The sequence below is a fragment of the Trachymyrmex cornetzi genome, unplaced genomic scaffold, assembly GCF_001594075.2.
Source record: "Trachymyrmex cornetzi isolate Tcor2-1 unplaced genomic scaffold, Tcor1.1 scaffold345, whole genome shotgun sequence".
NCBI lineage: Eukaryota > Metazoa > Arthropoda > Insecta > Hymenoptera > Formicidae > Trachymyrmex > Trachymyrmex cornetzi.
In genome coordinates, this window is record NW_017298164.1 from 580694 (window position 1) to 599955 (window position 19262).

Genomic DNA, 19262 nt, shown 5'->3' on the forward strand with positions numbered 1-19262 from the left:
TTATAAAATCCAGAATTTTGTTATTAATTTACAGAAAAATGCGCTGGTCAAAAAATCTGAAAAAATTTACGTAAAAGCATGCTTTGTAGATAAAGCTATGTTCCAAATTTCAAATAACTCTTAACATATTGCATTCTCCTTACAACCTCCTTAATGCGCGCTTATATATATATATAATATATATAGGGTTTAACACATATACATAATATACATACACGGTACATTTGTTAGAGGAAGGGAAGAACTTTTAAGATAAAAGAAATGTAGAGAGGTAGGGAGGCAGGCGACTTGAAAGAACTCGGGGACGACGAACGCGCGAAATTAACGAGAGTGAGATCAGGATCGGAGGATCCAAGGATACAGAGGGATCTTATTTGCATCTGCGAGGAGTTAAATGTCCGACGACCCCAGGGGACTCAAGACCTCGGGGATCTTAGAATCCAAGGATTCGAGAAGCCGAGTATCTGTAGGTTCAAGATTCCGAAGATCGAAAGTCTCAAGATCGTAGGACTCGGTGATCTAGAGATCTCAGAATTTCCAAGAATTCGAGAATCCAAAGATTCAAAGACCCAAAACCGGGGGATCCGTCCGCAGTTCTGGTCCGTGGATTCGAGGATTCGACTTGATCCTGGAATCCGAGAGACTTCCACGGAGTCGAATGCCCTACCCGAGTATCCAAGGATCCGACGACCCTCGAAAAAGACGCTGTAGAGCCAAACAAGAAAAAAAAAAGTATCCACGTAAAGTACCACAAAGCGAAAGCAGCACGGAAACGGCATAGAAGTAACAATAACGTAATCACAAAATAACATGACGAAAAAAAAAAATCAGATAAAATAAGAACGGAAAAAAAAAGAAAGAGAGAGAAACGAGTCGCCGGCGACCGGGCGACTCGCCGCGTCGTGTCGGGAAGCCAACAGTTGAAAGTGACTTGTCTTGTGTTGATGTTGCAGGTTCAAAAGCCTGGCACATGCGGCTGACCTTTGACCGGGTGCCAGGCGGCTGCAACCTTCACAGGTGCAAGCTGTGCGGCAAGGTCGTGACGCACATCAGGAACCACTACCACGTCCACTTCCCCGGCAGGTTTGAGTGTCCTCTCTGTCGTGCCACGTACACACGTAGCGACAACCTGCGCACGCACTTTAAATTCAAACATCCCGAAGCGAGAAAGATCGATCTTAATGATTTCATGACGGGCTCGTTGGCGCTCTCAGCGAGCAACGATACTATGAACACGCTATCCTAAAGACGCCGGAAGAGATAAAAAACAAGATAAAAGATATATATATATATATATTTAATATATATTTAATATATATATTAAATATATATTTAATATATGCATATACATATATATTGAAACATAATATATATAACATACGCGCGCGCCCCAAAAATTATATATATATATATATATAAATAATAGAATGTATACTGAGAGCGCGGGTGGCCGCAGCCACAGGGGGGTATTCCGCGTACGGCGAAAATGCGGCCCTGAAGTTACGGCCATTGGGGGGAAAAGGGCCGATCTCTCTCGGCTTTTCTTCTTTCTCGAACACCAAATCTTTTGTAGGTTCTACGCTTAAGGGATATCGAGAACTTCTCCTGTAGGGGTCTTTTTTAACAAACGAAAATCGCAAAAATAGTAAAAAAAATATGGAACAGGAAAGATTAATATACAGCGACGTGTACAGTTTAGTGTGCGGTGACTTTTTTTTTGGGAGTGGGCTTGTTTGTAGCTAACGTCGAAGCGCTGTGAGGGCTAAGTTCTTTCTTTCCTTTTTTTTTTCCTTCCACGAGACGCCGAGGAGCGGAGGTACGCGAGCGCGAAAAACGTAGCCGCGATCTCGAGGCTGACGCTCCGCGTCGCGATGGCCGGGAGGTTTCACCGTGATCATGAAATCCAATTCGATTTGTCTCGCCGGACGAAGAGAGAAGAATGCTCGTTAACGCGCGACGGTGACAATAGTGATGAGACGACAACGCGTTGCTGTTCCTCCGACTTTTCGAAAGATCGAACTAGAGACTTCTTAATAAGAGTCTGGGCAGTCAGTTTTGATTGGTCCACCATGTTTGTCAATTTGAGAGAGAGGGGGGAGAGAGAAGAAAAAGATAGAAAAGAAAGAATAGATATCTTCTGCATAATTTTGACGAAATCCCATCGTATCCAGACTTTTATCGTCTACAATGGGAGTAATATTATGTAGTAAGTTCTATATAAACTGTAAAAAATTGACCAACCATATTCGATAATTTTCCTCACATTTGACTATAATTGGTTAATTTCTTACGGCTTACAACTTATTACAATATTACTCTTTTTGTAGGTAGTCTTTTAGAGAATCTCTAGATCGAATTAGAGATCCTATAACAGAATTTGGTCACAATTTTGTCAAAACAATAGTGAGATAGAAGGATATACACACTGTCTCTTTTTATATATGATATCTCATTTTAACTAGTACTATCTTATTCATTCCCAATAGTGTCCCTAGAAGGTAAAGTCCGGCCACTCAATATAATTGTTTTCATTAGTCGAAACCTAAATCTCAAAATAGCATACATTCAAAGAACACACGTTCCATATTTACACTGTACACACACACACATTCATACCAGATTCACACATATACAATCATTTTGTGTTGCGTGGCCAGACTATATTATAGGGACTCTAATTCTCAATTTGCTGAAATTGACAAAAATGACAGGGCAATCAAATGTTTGTCATCTCGTGGCTAGATTTTATTACCTGGTCTCTAAATCGAAATGAAAGAGGGTCATGCAAAATTGCCCCCTTATTTTTCGCCTCGAATTGCTTAACATCTCAAATTCTTGGATCCCACGCAATCTTTCCGAGTCTCGTATTACGAGGCGGCGAAGTCGAGGTAGAGTAACCCGAGTGTCGTTTTCGATCGCGACACCGTCAATCGATCGGTCGATCCAAAACGAGCCGTATTGCTTAGCGCAGGTCGCTTTTTTTGCCAACTGGCGCGAAAGAAAAGATACCTCCCTGCTTTTCGCGCGGAGCCGTCGTGTTTACGCTCGCGTTTCGTTGCCGATCGATGATCCAATCCAATATATCATGAGCGCGCTCGCGTGCGTCAACCTCGTGCACGGCCGCGTCGCGACGATGTCCAAAGACCGGGCAGCTTTATCTTTTCTCTTTTCCTTTTTCTCATGATGAGAAAAACGAGCGCTGCATCGATCGCCGATAATTTTTAGCGAGTGTCCGCGAGAAAAGTCCGCGCGATTAAAACGACGTATACCGTTCGCGCGATTGGTGTGTGTGTGCGCGCGCGCGCGCGCGCCGCGCGGATTTAATTACATAATATAAATACATATATAAATATATATAATATATAAAATGGAAGCAAACGTGGTGCCAATTTCCTCCCGTAGATGCTGCTGCCGACCGATCGGGACGGCGAGCCGGCAGCCGGAAAGAATATTAATGAATCAATTAATTATAATGATATCTATTAATTATAAAGCTGAGTCGGTGGGAGTAATTCATTCGATACGCAGGGTGAATCGTATAGTTGTTGAAGAGTTTATAGTTGGACTTCATATTAGATTGTAATCGTAATCTGTATTACCAGTCTTTGGGAACCAGTAGCAATATTAACATATACGCGTGCGCACCTACGCACGCGAGTTACACGCAAGTATACACCCACATACGCACACACGCACACACGGACTGTTTACACCCTGGCCTTTCGCACGCGGCTACAGGGGGCGCAGCTCTCACGAAGGGTGAGAAGGCTCGGGCACCGCGAAAGGGATACACGCATCCGCGACACGCAAAGACACGCGTATACACCCCTCACACGCAACGCCGTGACACGCGCAAGTGAACACGCAAACAGCAAATCGAGCGACAACGAAATCTCTGTCCTTTATGCATACGTTCGCAAAATTTTGATAATAACGTTATTTTAGCGCGCTTTGCAGTCCTAATATGAACTTTGACTATAAAACGCACGTTACTTGTTAATTAACACCTAAAGTTTATAATATTAACGGTTAAGCCGCACGCCGCGCTGTTATAATGCGCGATCGCGAGGTAAATAGTGGAAATCACGGAGACATTCCACGATTCGGGACTTAAGTGCGTAGGCAACAAATAAGGTTTTACTTGTATTGGATGATTTATAGAGTACTATATTTTATACTTTATATAACCTACCACACACTAATAATCTACATTTCTACATCATTGGTTGGAGATATAGTTACGTTAAAGATTAATTTTATTCAAGGGATGGTCACGATACTCGTATCGTCATTGCACATTGATATTTAATTGGTTGGGGTGCAATCTGTTTGTTCTTTTTTTCTTTTTTGTTTGTTTGTTTTTATTTTTTTCTTCATGCATGAAATTTACGTGTAACGTATATATATATATACATATTATAACCATGGTTTTACAAGGAATGCGGATAAATGTACGTCGCTCAAAAGCAGTTAGGAAACCATTTTTTCGAACGCTGTCATAATTGTCTGATATTTTCAAGTGTCCAAGATTGGTCTTCACGTTTAATCGTAAATGTATTTCAATCATTTTAACGACACCTGGATTCAACGTTCTGCGGAATCGTTCAAAGAAATGATCTCCTAATTATTTTCAGAGCGATGTTTTTACATATTATTACACATACACACGAGTGAAAAAAAGAGGAGGCGCCTCGCAGGATAGGCGCGGGACACATAACAGGGACAGAAAAATCTTTCCTTATCGAAAGCGTAGCGACCCCCATAGCGTCCAATGTCTCAGACAGTTCGCCGAATATAATATTTGAAGGTCTTCCCCGCTTCGCGGACAAGATCTAAATCGATTGCTAATCTGCGGAGCTGGCAAACCAAATCCGACGCCAAAGTCGTGGGTCAGATCGAAAACACTTTCTGCGTTCAAACGTCAATGATAAGAGCGACCCCCCCTTTGGCGATCTTAGATTTTTCGGCTAGCACACTTTTTCATATTGAATCTAGAAAATAGATAAAAAAATTACTTGGCGTATAGATGCAGAAAACTAATCGCCTATTTTACGGGGGTTCGCTAGAAAATACACACGCATGCATAACATACACATGAAGAGAAACACGTACATACACGGAAACGCAGAAACCCGTAGCTATTCAAAGAGCCAAACCGCAATATTGTGATGAAATGATATTACCGTCGATCTTCTCTCTTTTTGCAAAAAAGGGGCACTTTGCATAGTTAAGGCTACCGAACACGCATATACCTATAATTTAATAATATATAACCAGAATATTAATATATTATTGCAGATTATTAAGTATATATATTAATATATTGGATAATTTATTTTATTTTGTTTTATCGTTTTATGATTTTATATATATGTTATTCACTGTTTATATATACACAGCGCAACATTATATTGCAATACGCGACACACGCAAGGTTTATTTATTGATAGGGACGGGTTGAATCGTGTTAAGGTGCACCTGCAGGCCTACCTCCTTGGCTGAGAAATCACACTCCGATCAACTTCTCTTCTTTCTCTCTTTGCCTTGCCTTTTTTTCTAAGTCTTTGTTCCCTTCGCTATCTTCGCGTAACGCGTTGGTTTAGACCGTCTATTAATTACGATCGCCTAACGTCCATCGCGCCTATTATTGCCACAAAGTTGACCCTCCAGCTCCGATCAATATATGGATATTCGACAGATTTTTATCAAGCATTTTTTTAATATCAATATTTGTGTTTTTAGATGTCTTTTGAAATCTACGCGAAATACATATCGCATTATTTAAGAATTATTAATTAGAATTTTATAAACATGATATTTTTTATTCTGTGATTAAAAAATCAGTACGGTGTTCTTGTCGTATGATAATTTAGGAGTTGATTGCAATTTCTGCATCCCGGCTCCAGAAGAGTTAATAATCACGAGATGAGTCGTCTCTGCTGCGCAGAGAGCGAGAGAGAAAGCGAGGGAACGTCAGAGAAAATTGAAACGCGAAAGAAGCAGAGTCTGGAGAAGAACAAGAGAACAACTTTTACGAGCAATGCGAGCGATTTTCTCAACAATTCCGTCCTCCGTGCGAAAACAGAGGTACTCAAATTTGACGCCATATAACGCAAGTTTATCAAAATTTATAGGGTTAAAATTAATCGTTAAAATTAAAGACGTCGATATTCGGCTGATTATGTTTTAAATATTTTCCGCTGATAAAAATAGTGGGAATTGTTATCCATAAAAACATTAACTTCTGAGGACTTTCATTCAGGCACTAAGAACATCGAAATTGATTCGTCAACGATTCGCTGTTCAACGATAACGTTCTTAAAGCCTTAAACACAATGGATGCATTCAGCAGAACTCAACAGCTTTGTAACCGTTTTATGATTGTCTACTGAACGGTCCTAAACGCACTCAACATGTTTATTCAGCAATCGCCATGATCTCCAGCAAACTAAAAGTACGCTGAATCTCAAACGAAACGTGTTGGTCAAAATGGCTGTTTTCATTGTATCATTTTGAAGCACAATGTATAATATATATAAAAATGTAATTTACATACGTAGACACTTTTGAAGCACACGCAAAGTTAGCATCTATCTATATAAGAGCGTTCAACAGAACACTCAACATATTGCAATTCATCAATAAACCGTTGCGCAACAGTTGCGTTTTGCTGAACGAGTCTTATGAAAAACACAGGTAAACACGAAATAAGAGATTTCGACCTATCAGAAATCGTGTATACTAAAATACACGATTTTTGATAGATTGAAGACTCTTATTTCCTATTCCTACATCGTTCGTGCTTTTTGTTGTGTTTAAGGCTTTAAGCTCGAAGGAGCTCCGCAGGAACCGCTCGAGCGTCTGCGGAACACGTTGCAAGGCCCTGTTTGAGAACCTCTGCGTCAAAACATAGCGTGATATTTTTCCGCAAGTTTCCACGATGTTCTCGATACGTCAAACTCGGATAAGCGATGGTTATGAACGGCACAGCGTGGCGCAGATTTCTGCTCGCCCACGTGACTCGCTCGTGCTCTCCTCGCGACGTATCCCGCCCTGCACGGTGCATTGCGGGTGTTCTCCAAAGAGATGAAACGGAAGGGCGAGAGAGGTGGAGAGTGCGAGGGTGGCGCACGGTCTGGGATCGATGTTCCATCGTGCGCGCGAAATTATAGCCCGGCCTGCAGTCGGGACGCGGTTGTACTTAATTGGTTGACCGCGACAAAGTTTGACGGTGGAGTTTGCTTTTCATCTTTCATCCTAATATTGCGAGAGTCAACTTCGCCGCTATCGCCCCGCCGCCATTAGAATGCATTCGTCGTTAGCCACCCGGCGTTCGAGAGTAGAGCTCCACTTCTTTAAGAAACTTGGGTTTTTGTCACCTGTCCGCGCGCGAGTAGACATCGCCGAGCGAGAATTACTCTGCAGCGTTGGTATTTCTCGAGTATTTCTTTTTTCAATTTTTTTTTTTTTAATGAACGCCGAACATCGAGGGGATAACCACTTAATGTAATCGTGGGACAGAATCCTCGAAATCTCTATGTATAATCCGATAATTACATATATGCAATCACGAGAAATCATTGTATAATATTAAATAAAATCGTATATTTTACCAAATTACTTCATAATAGTGAAAAAAATTATTTGTAATCAGATGAAATCATGTAATCTGTGGGACAATATTTCAGCTAGTGGTTACCCCCTCGCCGAACATCGCGCACACTGAAAAAAATGCATGTAATTTTACATAGAAATTACATTTCTATGAAAAATTATCTAAATTTATGATTGGAAATTTACAATTTCCAGTAAATTTCCAATCATATTTAGGTAATTTTCCATAGACATGTAATTTCTATGTAAAATTACATGCATTTTTTCCAGTGCATAACGTAATTAAATTACTATGTAATTGTTATTACACTTTTGTTCTCTAAACGTGCAGTTACGCGTTTAATTGCGACTATTTCTATTTCGATGTCTCTTTAAATTGTACCGCGTCGCGATTCTCCGCAGAGATGATTTTTTAATGATAAATCAGACCTTTCATTACGGATAAAATAATTACGCGTAACGAATCACATTCTACTCTGTCATTTTGTCGCGAGGTCAGTTGGCAACCTGCGAATATGTATCTGTAAAACGCGCATTAATTAATTCAATAATGTCAGAAATCAACACTCGATTTTCCATCGCGCAAAATTTACATAAACAGTACCGATGTATTTATACAGTTGTACGGTTATTATTCAACAGCGTTCGTAGATGCGTGACTTTCCGCTCGTGTTGCATTTATGCCCGTATCACACTAGCGATTGAAGATTCGTTTGCGTCTGCGTCTCTTGACAAATCAGAATGAAGCTGCTAACCAACAGTTCCTTTCTAATTGTTGCCCGTTTTTACCAATGCATATTAACTTTGATCTCAACTTACTTCTCATCCTTTTTTAATTCTTAAAAAAAGATGAAGAGTTAGTAAACTAAGATTAAAATTAAACTACTTTGGTAGAAACGGGCATAAAGATTGCTTGCGTTTAGTAAATTATTAGAACTGCACTAAAACGTAGAATTTCTAGTAATTTATCAAAACATAAACAATCCAGCAGAAAAACGAACATCGTGTGGCGCAGGCTGCATAAACGCGACGAAGACGCATCTCCAATCGCTAGTGTGATACGGGCATTACGTTCGTCGGCATTTTACGCCGGTCAGTTTCCGGAATTGTCTATATATAAACTGTCAAATGACCACGACCGTACAAAGCATCCGACAGCCGTCGCGCTTGTGGCGATTTACACGTGCACATACATAGATGTCACGCGTACAATAAGGTCGTTGTAACGTTACATGACGTCGAACGGGAGCGATATTTTCTCGAAATGAAAAATGATTCTCTGATAAAGATTCGGACGCAGTCATTCCCGCGGAAGTTAATTAAAATCCGGGGAGATCACAAATCTTTGAACTTTGAAGGTTACTCCCTCTTTTTCTCGATAATTCTTTAAACTTCGAACTTCCGAGACGGAAAGCGTTTTAAGTTTTAAGTTTTTCGCGATACTTTTTGACCTTTAGATCTAATTCCTCTCAGATACTAAAGTTTTTCAAATTTCATATTAATCCTAATTGGTAATCGCTCCGAATTTTCTTAAATAATATTCGCGAATTCAATTTGTACTTTAAATTTATTTATTTTTAAAATTAACGTAGTTGAACGATTTGTTTATTTTTGGAAAATCCGAGAAATAAGATTATGTAACTTAAAATTATGTAAGACTGCGTAAAATATTTGTTATTAAAATAATTTCTCATAATGTAATTGAAGAAAATGTCCACTGGAGTCGTGAATGCCGATTAAGGTTAATAATTAGGGTTGTCGTAAATATTGAATCCCGAGAATTCGCTGCGAACCTTCCGGATTTTGATTGATCTTTGAGTCCTGCGGCTACCGTAACATCACAGGTTTCATGCTCGGAAGTCTGACGCGCGCTTTCGCGCCTGTATCGATCGTCCGGCGCTCACGACGATCAGAAGTGCTCGTCGATTGCGTGCATACATGCGGAGCACGATGTTTGGCACGCCACGTATTTCGAACATTTGTGGATAAATAGCTAGGGGTAGAAGCGATGGCCAAGTCAAGTGGGCGGCGGAACGCGGTTCTATTCGAGAGCATCGTGAAACCATGTGGATCAGTGTCTTCGAAATTTTTTAGATCGGATTTTCCCGGAATTTCAGACATTTGTACTATGTTATGATAGTAATTTTTATTATTTTTATCAGGATTTTTCTTTTTTAAAATTAACTGCAATGAAAAAAAAGATTGGCTGCTGCAGCGAATTAGGTGGTAAAATATGGCATAGCATTTTTAATTGACTGCATCACCGAATTTTTAGTTGCAGCAGCTAATTTTTAGTTGCGTTAGCCTATCCGCAATATCAGTATAGGATTTTGATAAGCTAACGCAACAAAAAATTGGCTGTTGCAACACTGAAAAAAAAATTCTGGTTGAAAATGGACGAATCAGAAATTTATTAAAATTCTCTAGTTGAGATAACCGGAATTCTGATTGTGTGTGTGTGTGTGTGATACAATATTTCTGGTAAATCTACTAGAATTCTTATTTTTACCAGAATAATTATATCAATCAGAATTCTAGTTATTTCAACTAGAATTCTAGCAGATTTAACCAGAAAATTCTGATTCGTTCATTTTCCACCAGAATTACTATTTAATCCAACCAGACCATTTTACTCAGTGAATTAATTAAAAATGTTATGCCATATTCAGCCAATCTTTTCTTTCAGTGTGGCGGTCATTTCCTTCCAGGAAAAATCTTGTGGAAATTATATTGCAAAGTCAAAGTGTGGAAAGAAAAGGATGGTAATTCCTTTTTAAAATATTCGTGTATGAGTACAATAAGATGACAACGTTGCAATCATCACACTGAGAAAAATGTCTTGGATTAATTGGAATTCTAATCGAAAATGGACGAATTAAAATGTTCTGGTTCGTCTATTTTCAACTATTTTTCTCAGATATAAACTATCGATTATTAAAAGAAATCATAAATATTAACAAATAGTATACTCATTTTTTAGTTTTAACAAATTTTATTTATTTTATCGATCTCTATTATATTTTGCATGTTTTCTTAAATTTTTTCAAGCTGAATAACTGTATTGATGATCATTGTGATTTACTTTTGTTCCATACCTTTCAAATTTATTATAATATTTCTCGAATTACGCGAGAGAGCGGAAGGAAAATCCGATTACGAAAACACTGGTACAAGTCTATCCGCCGAGGACGCGAATACGTTTGCGAAATCGGAAAACCGAGTGCGAATGGAGTTGCCGTCGATGTTGAAGACGTAATCGATGCGGATTGTTCTATCCGCACGTCGAAAACCAGACGAATGAACTTTCCGCCACCCGCGTCGTCTATGTGCGTGCGAAAAGAGGGAGATTTTTACGTCGCCATTTTTCCTTACCACCGTCGCGATTCCTCCCCATTTTCCCTGTATGTATTCCCTGGATTATCGCGCTGTTTCCAACGCGAACTAATTTATTCACGGTGCTTTATATTCGGCGTCCATCACGCCGACGCGCGATTTGCTTTATGATTCGGCTCTTCCCTTCGTGTTTTTTCAGCCGCGTTGTACGAATCCTCTTTCGCGACTTTGCATTTTGTCACGTGAAATTTGAATATATGACGGAGACTTGCGATGGGCCCGGAACATATTTGTAAAAACCAACCGGAGAAATTTAGATGTGGATTCGAGGGGATCGCCGTGTGCGAACTTTTCGTGAAACACTAATTCAGCCGCATTGCGACGCGCGAGGAGAAAAATGTAAAGTAACATGCGCTATAGAATTCTAGTGAATTTTATGGAATTGGATCCATATAAGGAAAGATGTCCACTTAAGTAAAATTTATTTTGCCTATTTTTCTGGTAAATGAACGATCATTGTATAATATAAGATTTTTTTTATTCCCTATAATAAAGATATAAATTATTATATATCTTATCATAATAACATTTATTTTATCGAACGATTTTTTGTCTTAACGCTCCAAATTTCTTGCAGTGAAATCTCACTCCAAGAGAGTGAAAATGCAACCAATTTAAAAAAAAGCGAAAATATTTCACTTCTTGAAAAATGAAGTGACGATCTTCACTCTTTTTAGGGTGAAATTTACTCCAAAAAAGTGAGATTTCACTTCTTTGAAGTGAAAATTTACTCTACTTTTTCAAGAAGTGAAACATTTTCACTTTTTTTTCAAGGGTGGTTGTGTTTTTACTTTCTTGCAGTAAGATTTCACTGCAAGAAATTTAGAGTGTAAAAAAATTTACTTTACTGCACGATAAAAAATACAAGTATGTAAAGTTTTAAGAATTGCATGATTTATTTTAACTAAATCACTTGAATGAATTTATTATGACTGTAATATACTCTTTACCTCCGGTATTTTTACTTTCAAGCAAGTAAAGCTTGTCATAACTTCGGCAAAAGTAGCCAGAATATTTTTACTCGTCTTGTAAAATAAAAATTATTAAACCATTTTTCTCCGTGCGAATCGTTCGGAGTTTGAAGTGTCAACGAATCAAAGTTCCTTCAAATTAGATGCAGTCTTCGAAATGTAAAACGCCGAGTGAAGCTTTCAAAGAGAAAAAGTAACGCGGAGGGGAAATGTTTCCAAATGTTCGGCACGTCGCTCTTCGCGAGATTCTTCTTGGTTTTTCGTCGGGATTGGCAAACGCGACGGCACCGTTTCAAAGGACCATTAGAAAATTAAAACGCGACGTGACAAAAAGTGTAATTCGATGCCAAAGTATAGCGATACATGCGAAAATCAACGGGAAACTATACGGCGCTGCAGCCGCGAGCGTGGCAACAATAGCAACTGCAAAAGTGCCGTCAGAGCGTCGGCGTTCCAAACGAAATAAAACGAATCTCCCGATAAAAAAGCTAACTTCGAAGCACGCGATCCAATATAAACGACCCGTCAAATCTTTCGTCCAAGTGTTACGAGCCAAATAAATCAACATCGTCGCGACGAAAAAATCCAGAATTTGTTACGAATGAATAACATAAACGAAGAAAAAAAATTCTCGACATTTCAAGATGGATTGTAATTCCGTGCGGTCACGTTAAACTAAAGTGTAGTTCAATGATTTATTTTGATCATTTGTTTCCAGAAGTTGGAGATATTTGTACGATCTTCGCGCTCTGAATTAGGATAAACTAGGGTATTATGGCCATATGAAAAAGATGGCCATAGGCCATAATTTCTCCAATAATTAATAAATAGTGCATTTTTATAGTCATTCTTAAAGATAATCAATATTTACAGTAGTTCATATGAGTACACTGTTCAAAATAACAATATTATAAATATTATCTAATATGTTTTCTTTCGACTATCTGCAAAGTTTTGTATGTGTCTGTTAAAACTGTTATAATGTCTAATAAATTACAGTTAAGCTGCCATAATCAACATTACATACACAATAAAGATACGTAAATTGCAATGTGACCTATAATTAATATCAGATAAGATGGCCAATGCATACTTTGTAATATTTTGATAAAATTAAAGTTTTGTTAAGTATTTTCTCTTTAATTTCGATAATATTCGTTACTTTAAGCTTCAGTGAAAGTAATATCCCAAATATTGTTAAAGTAACAAGAATAAATGTGTGTTTTTTGCATTTTAAAAAACTATGGCCATCATACCCGATTCAAAGCATAGAGAATGGACCATCCTTATCTAAATAGTATATCTACTCTAAATTCTTTACAGTGGAATCTCACTCTAAAGAGTGAAAATTGAATCAGTTTTAAAAAAAGAATGACTCCATTTTTAATCTTCAGAGCCTTTACTCTCAAAAGTTTTAGAGAATAATGTGATCAATAAAAATGAGAGAGAGGGAACATGAAGATAGCCAATCTCCCCCCCCCCTCTCTCTCTCTCTTTCTAACAACGTACATCGTTGAATAGAAAGCGATAGAGATTGGCCATCCTATTTTTCCCGATCTTTATCGACTAATTGTGCATACAGATTGCGTAGTCCATGCTCTACGTCTTTGGAATTATCATTTGTACCGTCCGTGCATCTAAAGAGGCGAGTACCGTAAAATTCAAGAGTGCTTTCGGGAAGGTCCTGATATAATCTCCGTTAATAAATAACTGTCTATCGGAATACGTGTCGTCGCTGTTATTCGACGCGACGAGACGGTCGTATTTCGTTTCGTATACCGTCGTCGGAAATCTCGTAGCTTCCCGCTTCACCGCAGTGCAGTATCGACATGTGATTCTCGAAAAGAGGGTTCCCTGGGAAAAGCCCTCCGCGACGATAACAGCGTTATGGAAGCGCGAGGCAATAACCTTTGGCGGAAAGTTTATTTTTCTGGGAGTGGCGTGACGCGCGAGAAAACGAACAAGACGGATATTTTCTATAAAGGTCTACTTTTTCTAAATCCCGAGACTTTTGTACGCCCGTTCGCAGAATTCCTTTTTATCTGCGAACTGTACTGTACGCGCCCGAAACTTCTCGCTTTTCGTTTTTCAGCGAGGCGGAGCATCGGAGCGGACAAAATCATGAAAGTGGAACTTGTACACAGGGTGCCCTCGTAGTGACGTATATATATATATATCACTGGCACTGAGAGCGTTTTCTTGGCAATATTTCTCGTCTATCTGAAGAACGTAATCTTAAGGACTTAAGAATCTAATGCAGAAAATTATTAGATGGTAATACTTAACGTTCAGCCATCCAGGTGTCAAGTTCTCTGTATGTACATGTTTCGTAAATGCAATGTGTAAAGAATTCGAAGATTTTTCAACCTCTAGATGTGCGAAACTCGTTACAATTAATCTGTAGAATAAATCGTAGCTTAAGGAACACGATCGACCGTAAGTGGAAAGGAAAAATCTCTCGTGTTAAACGGCGTCCACAATGAGAGTTTTAAACGTAAAACTTAAAGCCTTGAGCCGTAAAAAATTGACCAGTCCTAGTCGATTATTCTCCTCACATTCAACTGTGATTGTCAATTTCTTACAGTTTAATGCTTAAAACTCAAGTTTTACGTCTTAAAATCTCTCGTAGACGCCGCTTTTGTGATTTATATGTCTCTGAGGGCGCCCAACACTTGACACGCTAGTAAAAACTCGCGTAAACCAACGTACACGTCCGATTACATATTCATCTGCGGGGACAGATAAAATACATTGACACGCGAAAGAGATAGGAGCACCCGCAGGGTGGAAAGAGAGAGAGGAGGGGGAGGGGAGAGAGAGAGAAGAGAGAGGATTCGGGTGAAAAAGAGAGAAATACTCGGCACACAATTTCACAAAACATTGAATCGGCCTGCGCGCCGTCATTTTAACTCGGCCGCGGGTCGCCTGGCTGTTATATCGAAAACTTTTATTAATTATAAATGGAAATTACTATGATGTACTACTATTACTACCGCTATTGCTACTACTACTACTATTATTACTATGACTACTGCTACTACCACTACTATTACTATTACTACTGCTACCACTATTACTATTATTACTATATATAGGTATTTATATATTTACAACTGCGTGGTGTGGAGTGGAACATTGTGATATAATAGATTGGTGCTAACACCTTATTGAAATTGAAATGAATTTAATGAAAAAGAAAAAAATCGTGCAATATTGCGATAGTAAAAGATTGCGGGGGCAGGGGGCGCTGTCGCGCGGCGGACCAGTTGCGTTCTCCAGATACTTTTCGGTACAGGCGGGAACGAGCGGATAAAGGCGAACGAACGAATGGAATAACGTTTCTTCTGAATTTTCTGAAATCCTCGTTATGCCCGGCCAGTTCATCCGATTCCGGGCGGGATGGTCGAGTGACGATCGAATTTCGCGCCGCGGAATGCGATGACTCGACGGCGTCGATTATGCGGACGCGGTAACATTTGAATACATTTGGAGTGGGTTAACCGAGGGAGGTGGGATCGGGTTGTACAGCATAGATATTGAGTACTTAAAAAAATTTAACTTCTCCAAATTGGTCCTCTTTTAGACAGAGAAATCCTCGGAGTCGGCCGGATTCTCGAAAGTTTTAATTCTTTTTCGATTGTTATATATCTCTTTGCGTCTTTCTTTCCAACACACTTGCACCTCATGATCTTTCGATTCAGAGTTTTATTTGGAATAATTTGGATAATGCGAGTTTGAACATGTCTAGCAGCCACGTTTTTTCGGTTTGGCTGTCGAGCGTACTCGATGCTGTTCCCAGCTGGCAGCAAAGCGTGAACGAACCCCGGAATCGCGTGGAACCGGGCGATCGAGGAGACGTTCTAAACGATTGAGGATTGAGTGAGCGAGAAAAGCGATGAAAGAAACTATGGCTGTGCAAGTGAACATTATGAGTGTAGTTAAATAGGCGTTACCTAGGGATTAGGCTTAGCTGATAAGGGGCGCGTTTAGGCGTTTTGTTGTTTTTTTCACCACCGCGCGACAGCCCCCTGCCCCCCTTTGTACATTATTAAACTAAATAAAAAAAAAGTACTATTATTAATATCTCTTTATATAATAATATATACAAATTACGGATTAACTATGGATATATATGTATATACACACACACGATATATGTATATATATCTATCTTCATATATATATAAATATATATATATACATTTTGTTATTTTTCTCGGGGGATGAATAAAATATAATAATTGTAAATCGTAACAATATAGGGGATCAGTGTTCCCCGCGAGAATACTGAGCGTGTTCTACTCATCATTTAAAAAAAATAAAAAATTTAAAATAAAATAAAATGTGAATCGGTGCGACTGTCAGACTGAAAGTTGTGATTTTACACGGCGCGTGTAAATATAGAAAACGAGCCTCTAAAATTAGATTCGACATTTATGAACGAACGGCGAGAGGAAGAAAATCGTTATTCGTTGCATTTTCCGCGTTGTATGATAACGTGCGAGCGCGTACGAGCGAGAGAGAGGGAGAGAGAGAGAGAGAGAAAGTGTAATAGAGGAAGCGAAAGAGGGATGGACAGATCAGGAGAGAGAAAGAATGCATGCGTGCGTACGTGCGAGAAAAAGGACGAATTAAATCGCGATCAATGTCCTTCCTTTTTTTCCTCAAAACGTCTCGCTCCTCTTTCGACACACGTCGAAGAAAAATTTGCATCACCGTCCCGTCGCGCTCAAACATTATACCGAAAGCTCAAACGTCCGTAAGTTCGTTCTCGGCGAACTTTAATTTAAAAAAAATAAGAAAAAAAAATTCGACGATCGATTGAAGCCGATTTGATCGAAGTAATTCGTAATCAATGTGATTGCAAACCTTTCATCAACGTGTGTGTGTCAGTCGTTTGTACCTTTTCTTCCTGTTATTCTGCGCCTCTCCCCTTCCAACTTTTCCTTTTATCTCCTTTTTTTTTTTATTAAACTTTAATTTCGACTCCTTGTTTCCGGTCTTTCTTTCCTTTCACCGTTTTCATTCGTTTTCCGAAAGGTTCGAAAGCTTTTTTTTCCGACAGTGCAGTTACTTACGGGGACACTACGAGTAATGAATGCGATCGCGCGATTAAACACATTCGGACAAAAAGGGAGCAAGACCCGCCCGGACTTCAATACGTTCGCGTTTTTGCGAATTAAGTTCGATCGCGTCCGTACGATCGTCGTCGTCGCCGTCGTTATTATCCTTTATACCTTTCTGGACCAGAAACGACGGCGACCACGGCGATCATCGATTTCGTGAAACGGCAGGTTGCTTGAGAGTTGATATCTTTCTATTACAAATACAAACGATCGTTTGGCTCGAAACGTACAATAGATGTATTTAGCAAAGAAAAGGAGAAAAAGAAAAAAAATTTGCAGAGGAACTTCTAACCATGCCGATCGATGGAATGAAATAGTTAAGGCGTCAACCGGTTTTATCACGAGAAATTATTCTTACTATTACTACTTCTCTTATTGTTATTACAATTATATTCTTATCCTTATGATTATTCTAACATAAAGTCTCTTATGTTTACAATTGCATTATTATATACATCTTTAATTCTAGTGTAGATAATACGGATGATGATAATGATGATGATAATGATGATGATAAACAAAAAAAATGGAGAATTAATCACATGTGCATTTAATGTATTTCATACTAATTTTTTGATTAAACATAATTGTGTGTTAACCGAGCCGTCTACCTTTCTTTTTTCTTCCAGATCATTTTTCTCCCTTTTCGACGTTCGCATGGTATTCGCCGACGGTATCTGCGCTCTCGCCCATTTTCCCTAAAATTTTCAATTTTCCCTCACAATCGAGATGCCTATTTTTGCATTTCTGCAGAATCGACGGGAGAATCGTAAATGTGCGCGAGACGGCGCATCGTCGAACACCTTGGGAAAGTCGTAACTTCGATTCGCGATGAACTAGCGACATTTATCAGTGTCAAATGTTATTAGATATTAAGCGGTCGTATATTTCAGGGATATTTTCGTGTTTCCACGGGATAATCTGATCCCTGTGTGTTCGCCTCGGTCACGACAGCTGCTCAATCGTAGTCTATAACGACTGTAACGGAGCATCTGAGGGATCACGTTCAGTTCAACACCGAGGACTGCGACGACACCTTATCGTTTAAACCGCGCTGAATTATTTCAACGATCAACTCGCGCGATAACGCTATTATTAGCGCGAAAAAATGCAGCGGCACATTAGCGTGCGTTACCGCGACGAATATTCTCGTCGTTCTGCGATCGGTCTGTTTTCACCGTACGATATGTAATAATAACTTGCTATTCCAAGATATTCGTACGATATTTTATAGCTGTGATCACCTAGCGGAGATATGAGAAAGTGAAGATATATTTCAGACGAATTTTGGAGGGCCAGATACATGATATAGTTGCATAACTCATATTGTAAATCCCAAAGTATCGAAATTTCCTTCCGCAGGACGATCTTGCACTGAGAGAAGTGTTTGACACGAACAGCTATAATTTATGTGATTGATATGTGAATTATCAAAATTTTGTTATATTTTAATCAAAGAAATGTGTTGTTCTAATCAAAATTTGGTTCGAATAAAATTTTAATTAAATCAACATGATTTATAAAAATTAAAACATGATAAAATTTTATTAATTTACATATCGACAAAATTATAGTTGTTCATTCCAAGCATTCCTAGATTTTAAATCCCCAAATTTTAATATCCTCTGACTTTTGACGGTTGGTTGGGTTCGAAGACTCGTGGATTCCTAAACCATTTGTGCCTTCGAATCCTTCAGAGGGGACGTTTAATTTGGCAGTCGAACATAGGTTAAATCGCTGCGGTGAAATATCGAAAGAAAGCGACGCGAACAGGTGTCGGATCACTTAGACTTCCGAGTCACGTGTGCGCGGTCTTATCAGGATTCCGATTTCACGTCAATATGTTCGATGTTTGCACGAGTTTGTTGTATTGCGATGCGTTTTACGACATATCGAGCATATGCTCCTCGACGCTGTCTTGCTTTTGCGAGAGATTGTTCGCAGATCTTTGCGGTATCCGAAATCGCTCCCTCGACTTGACGTATCCCAGGATTCGTGTCGATACGAATACTCGGGAATATTTACGCTTTTCTACGCGAAACGTGTTCTCGACGAGGAGATTCCCCTCCAGATAGTGCGGGAGAATCGTGCGGATCCAAATCTGGGACGGGGAATCGTGATTCAGATTGTTTACTTCGTTCTCCAAGTCCTGCAAAGA

At 39.2% G+C, this 19262-nt stretch overlaps 1 protein-coding gene across 11 annotated transcripts in view; it reads left to right on the forward strand.

Annotated features, from left to right (window-relative positions):
- The window catches only part of LOC108763191 (protein tramtrack, beta isoform), a 70397-nt gene that overhangs the window by 44794 nt on the left and 6341 nt on the right, over positions 1-19262 (forward strand). For 8 of the 11 annotated variants that reach the window (XM_018510592.1, XM_018510588.1, XM_018510587.1 and 5 more), the window contains one exon: positions 954-1266. The exons of 2 other annotated variants lie outside the window; for them this stretch is intronic. In XM_018510592.1, coding sequence (XP_018366094.1) covers positions 954-1246 — 293 coding nt within the window. In that variant the 3' untranslated portion in view covers positions 1247-1266. Of the gene's footprint in view, positions 1-953; positions 1267-17997; positions 18335-19262 lie in introns of those variants that run through there. One more of the 11 variants, XM_018510598.1, reaches the window with a different exon arrangement.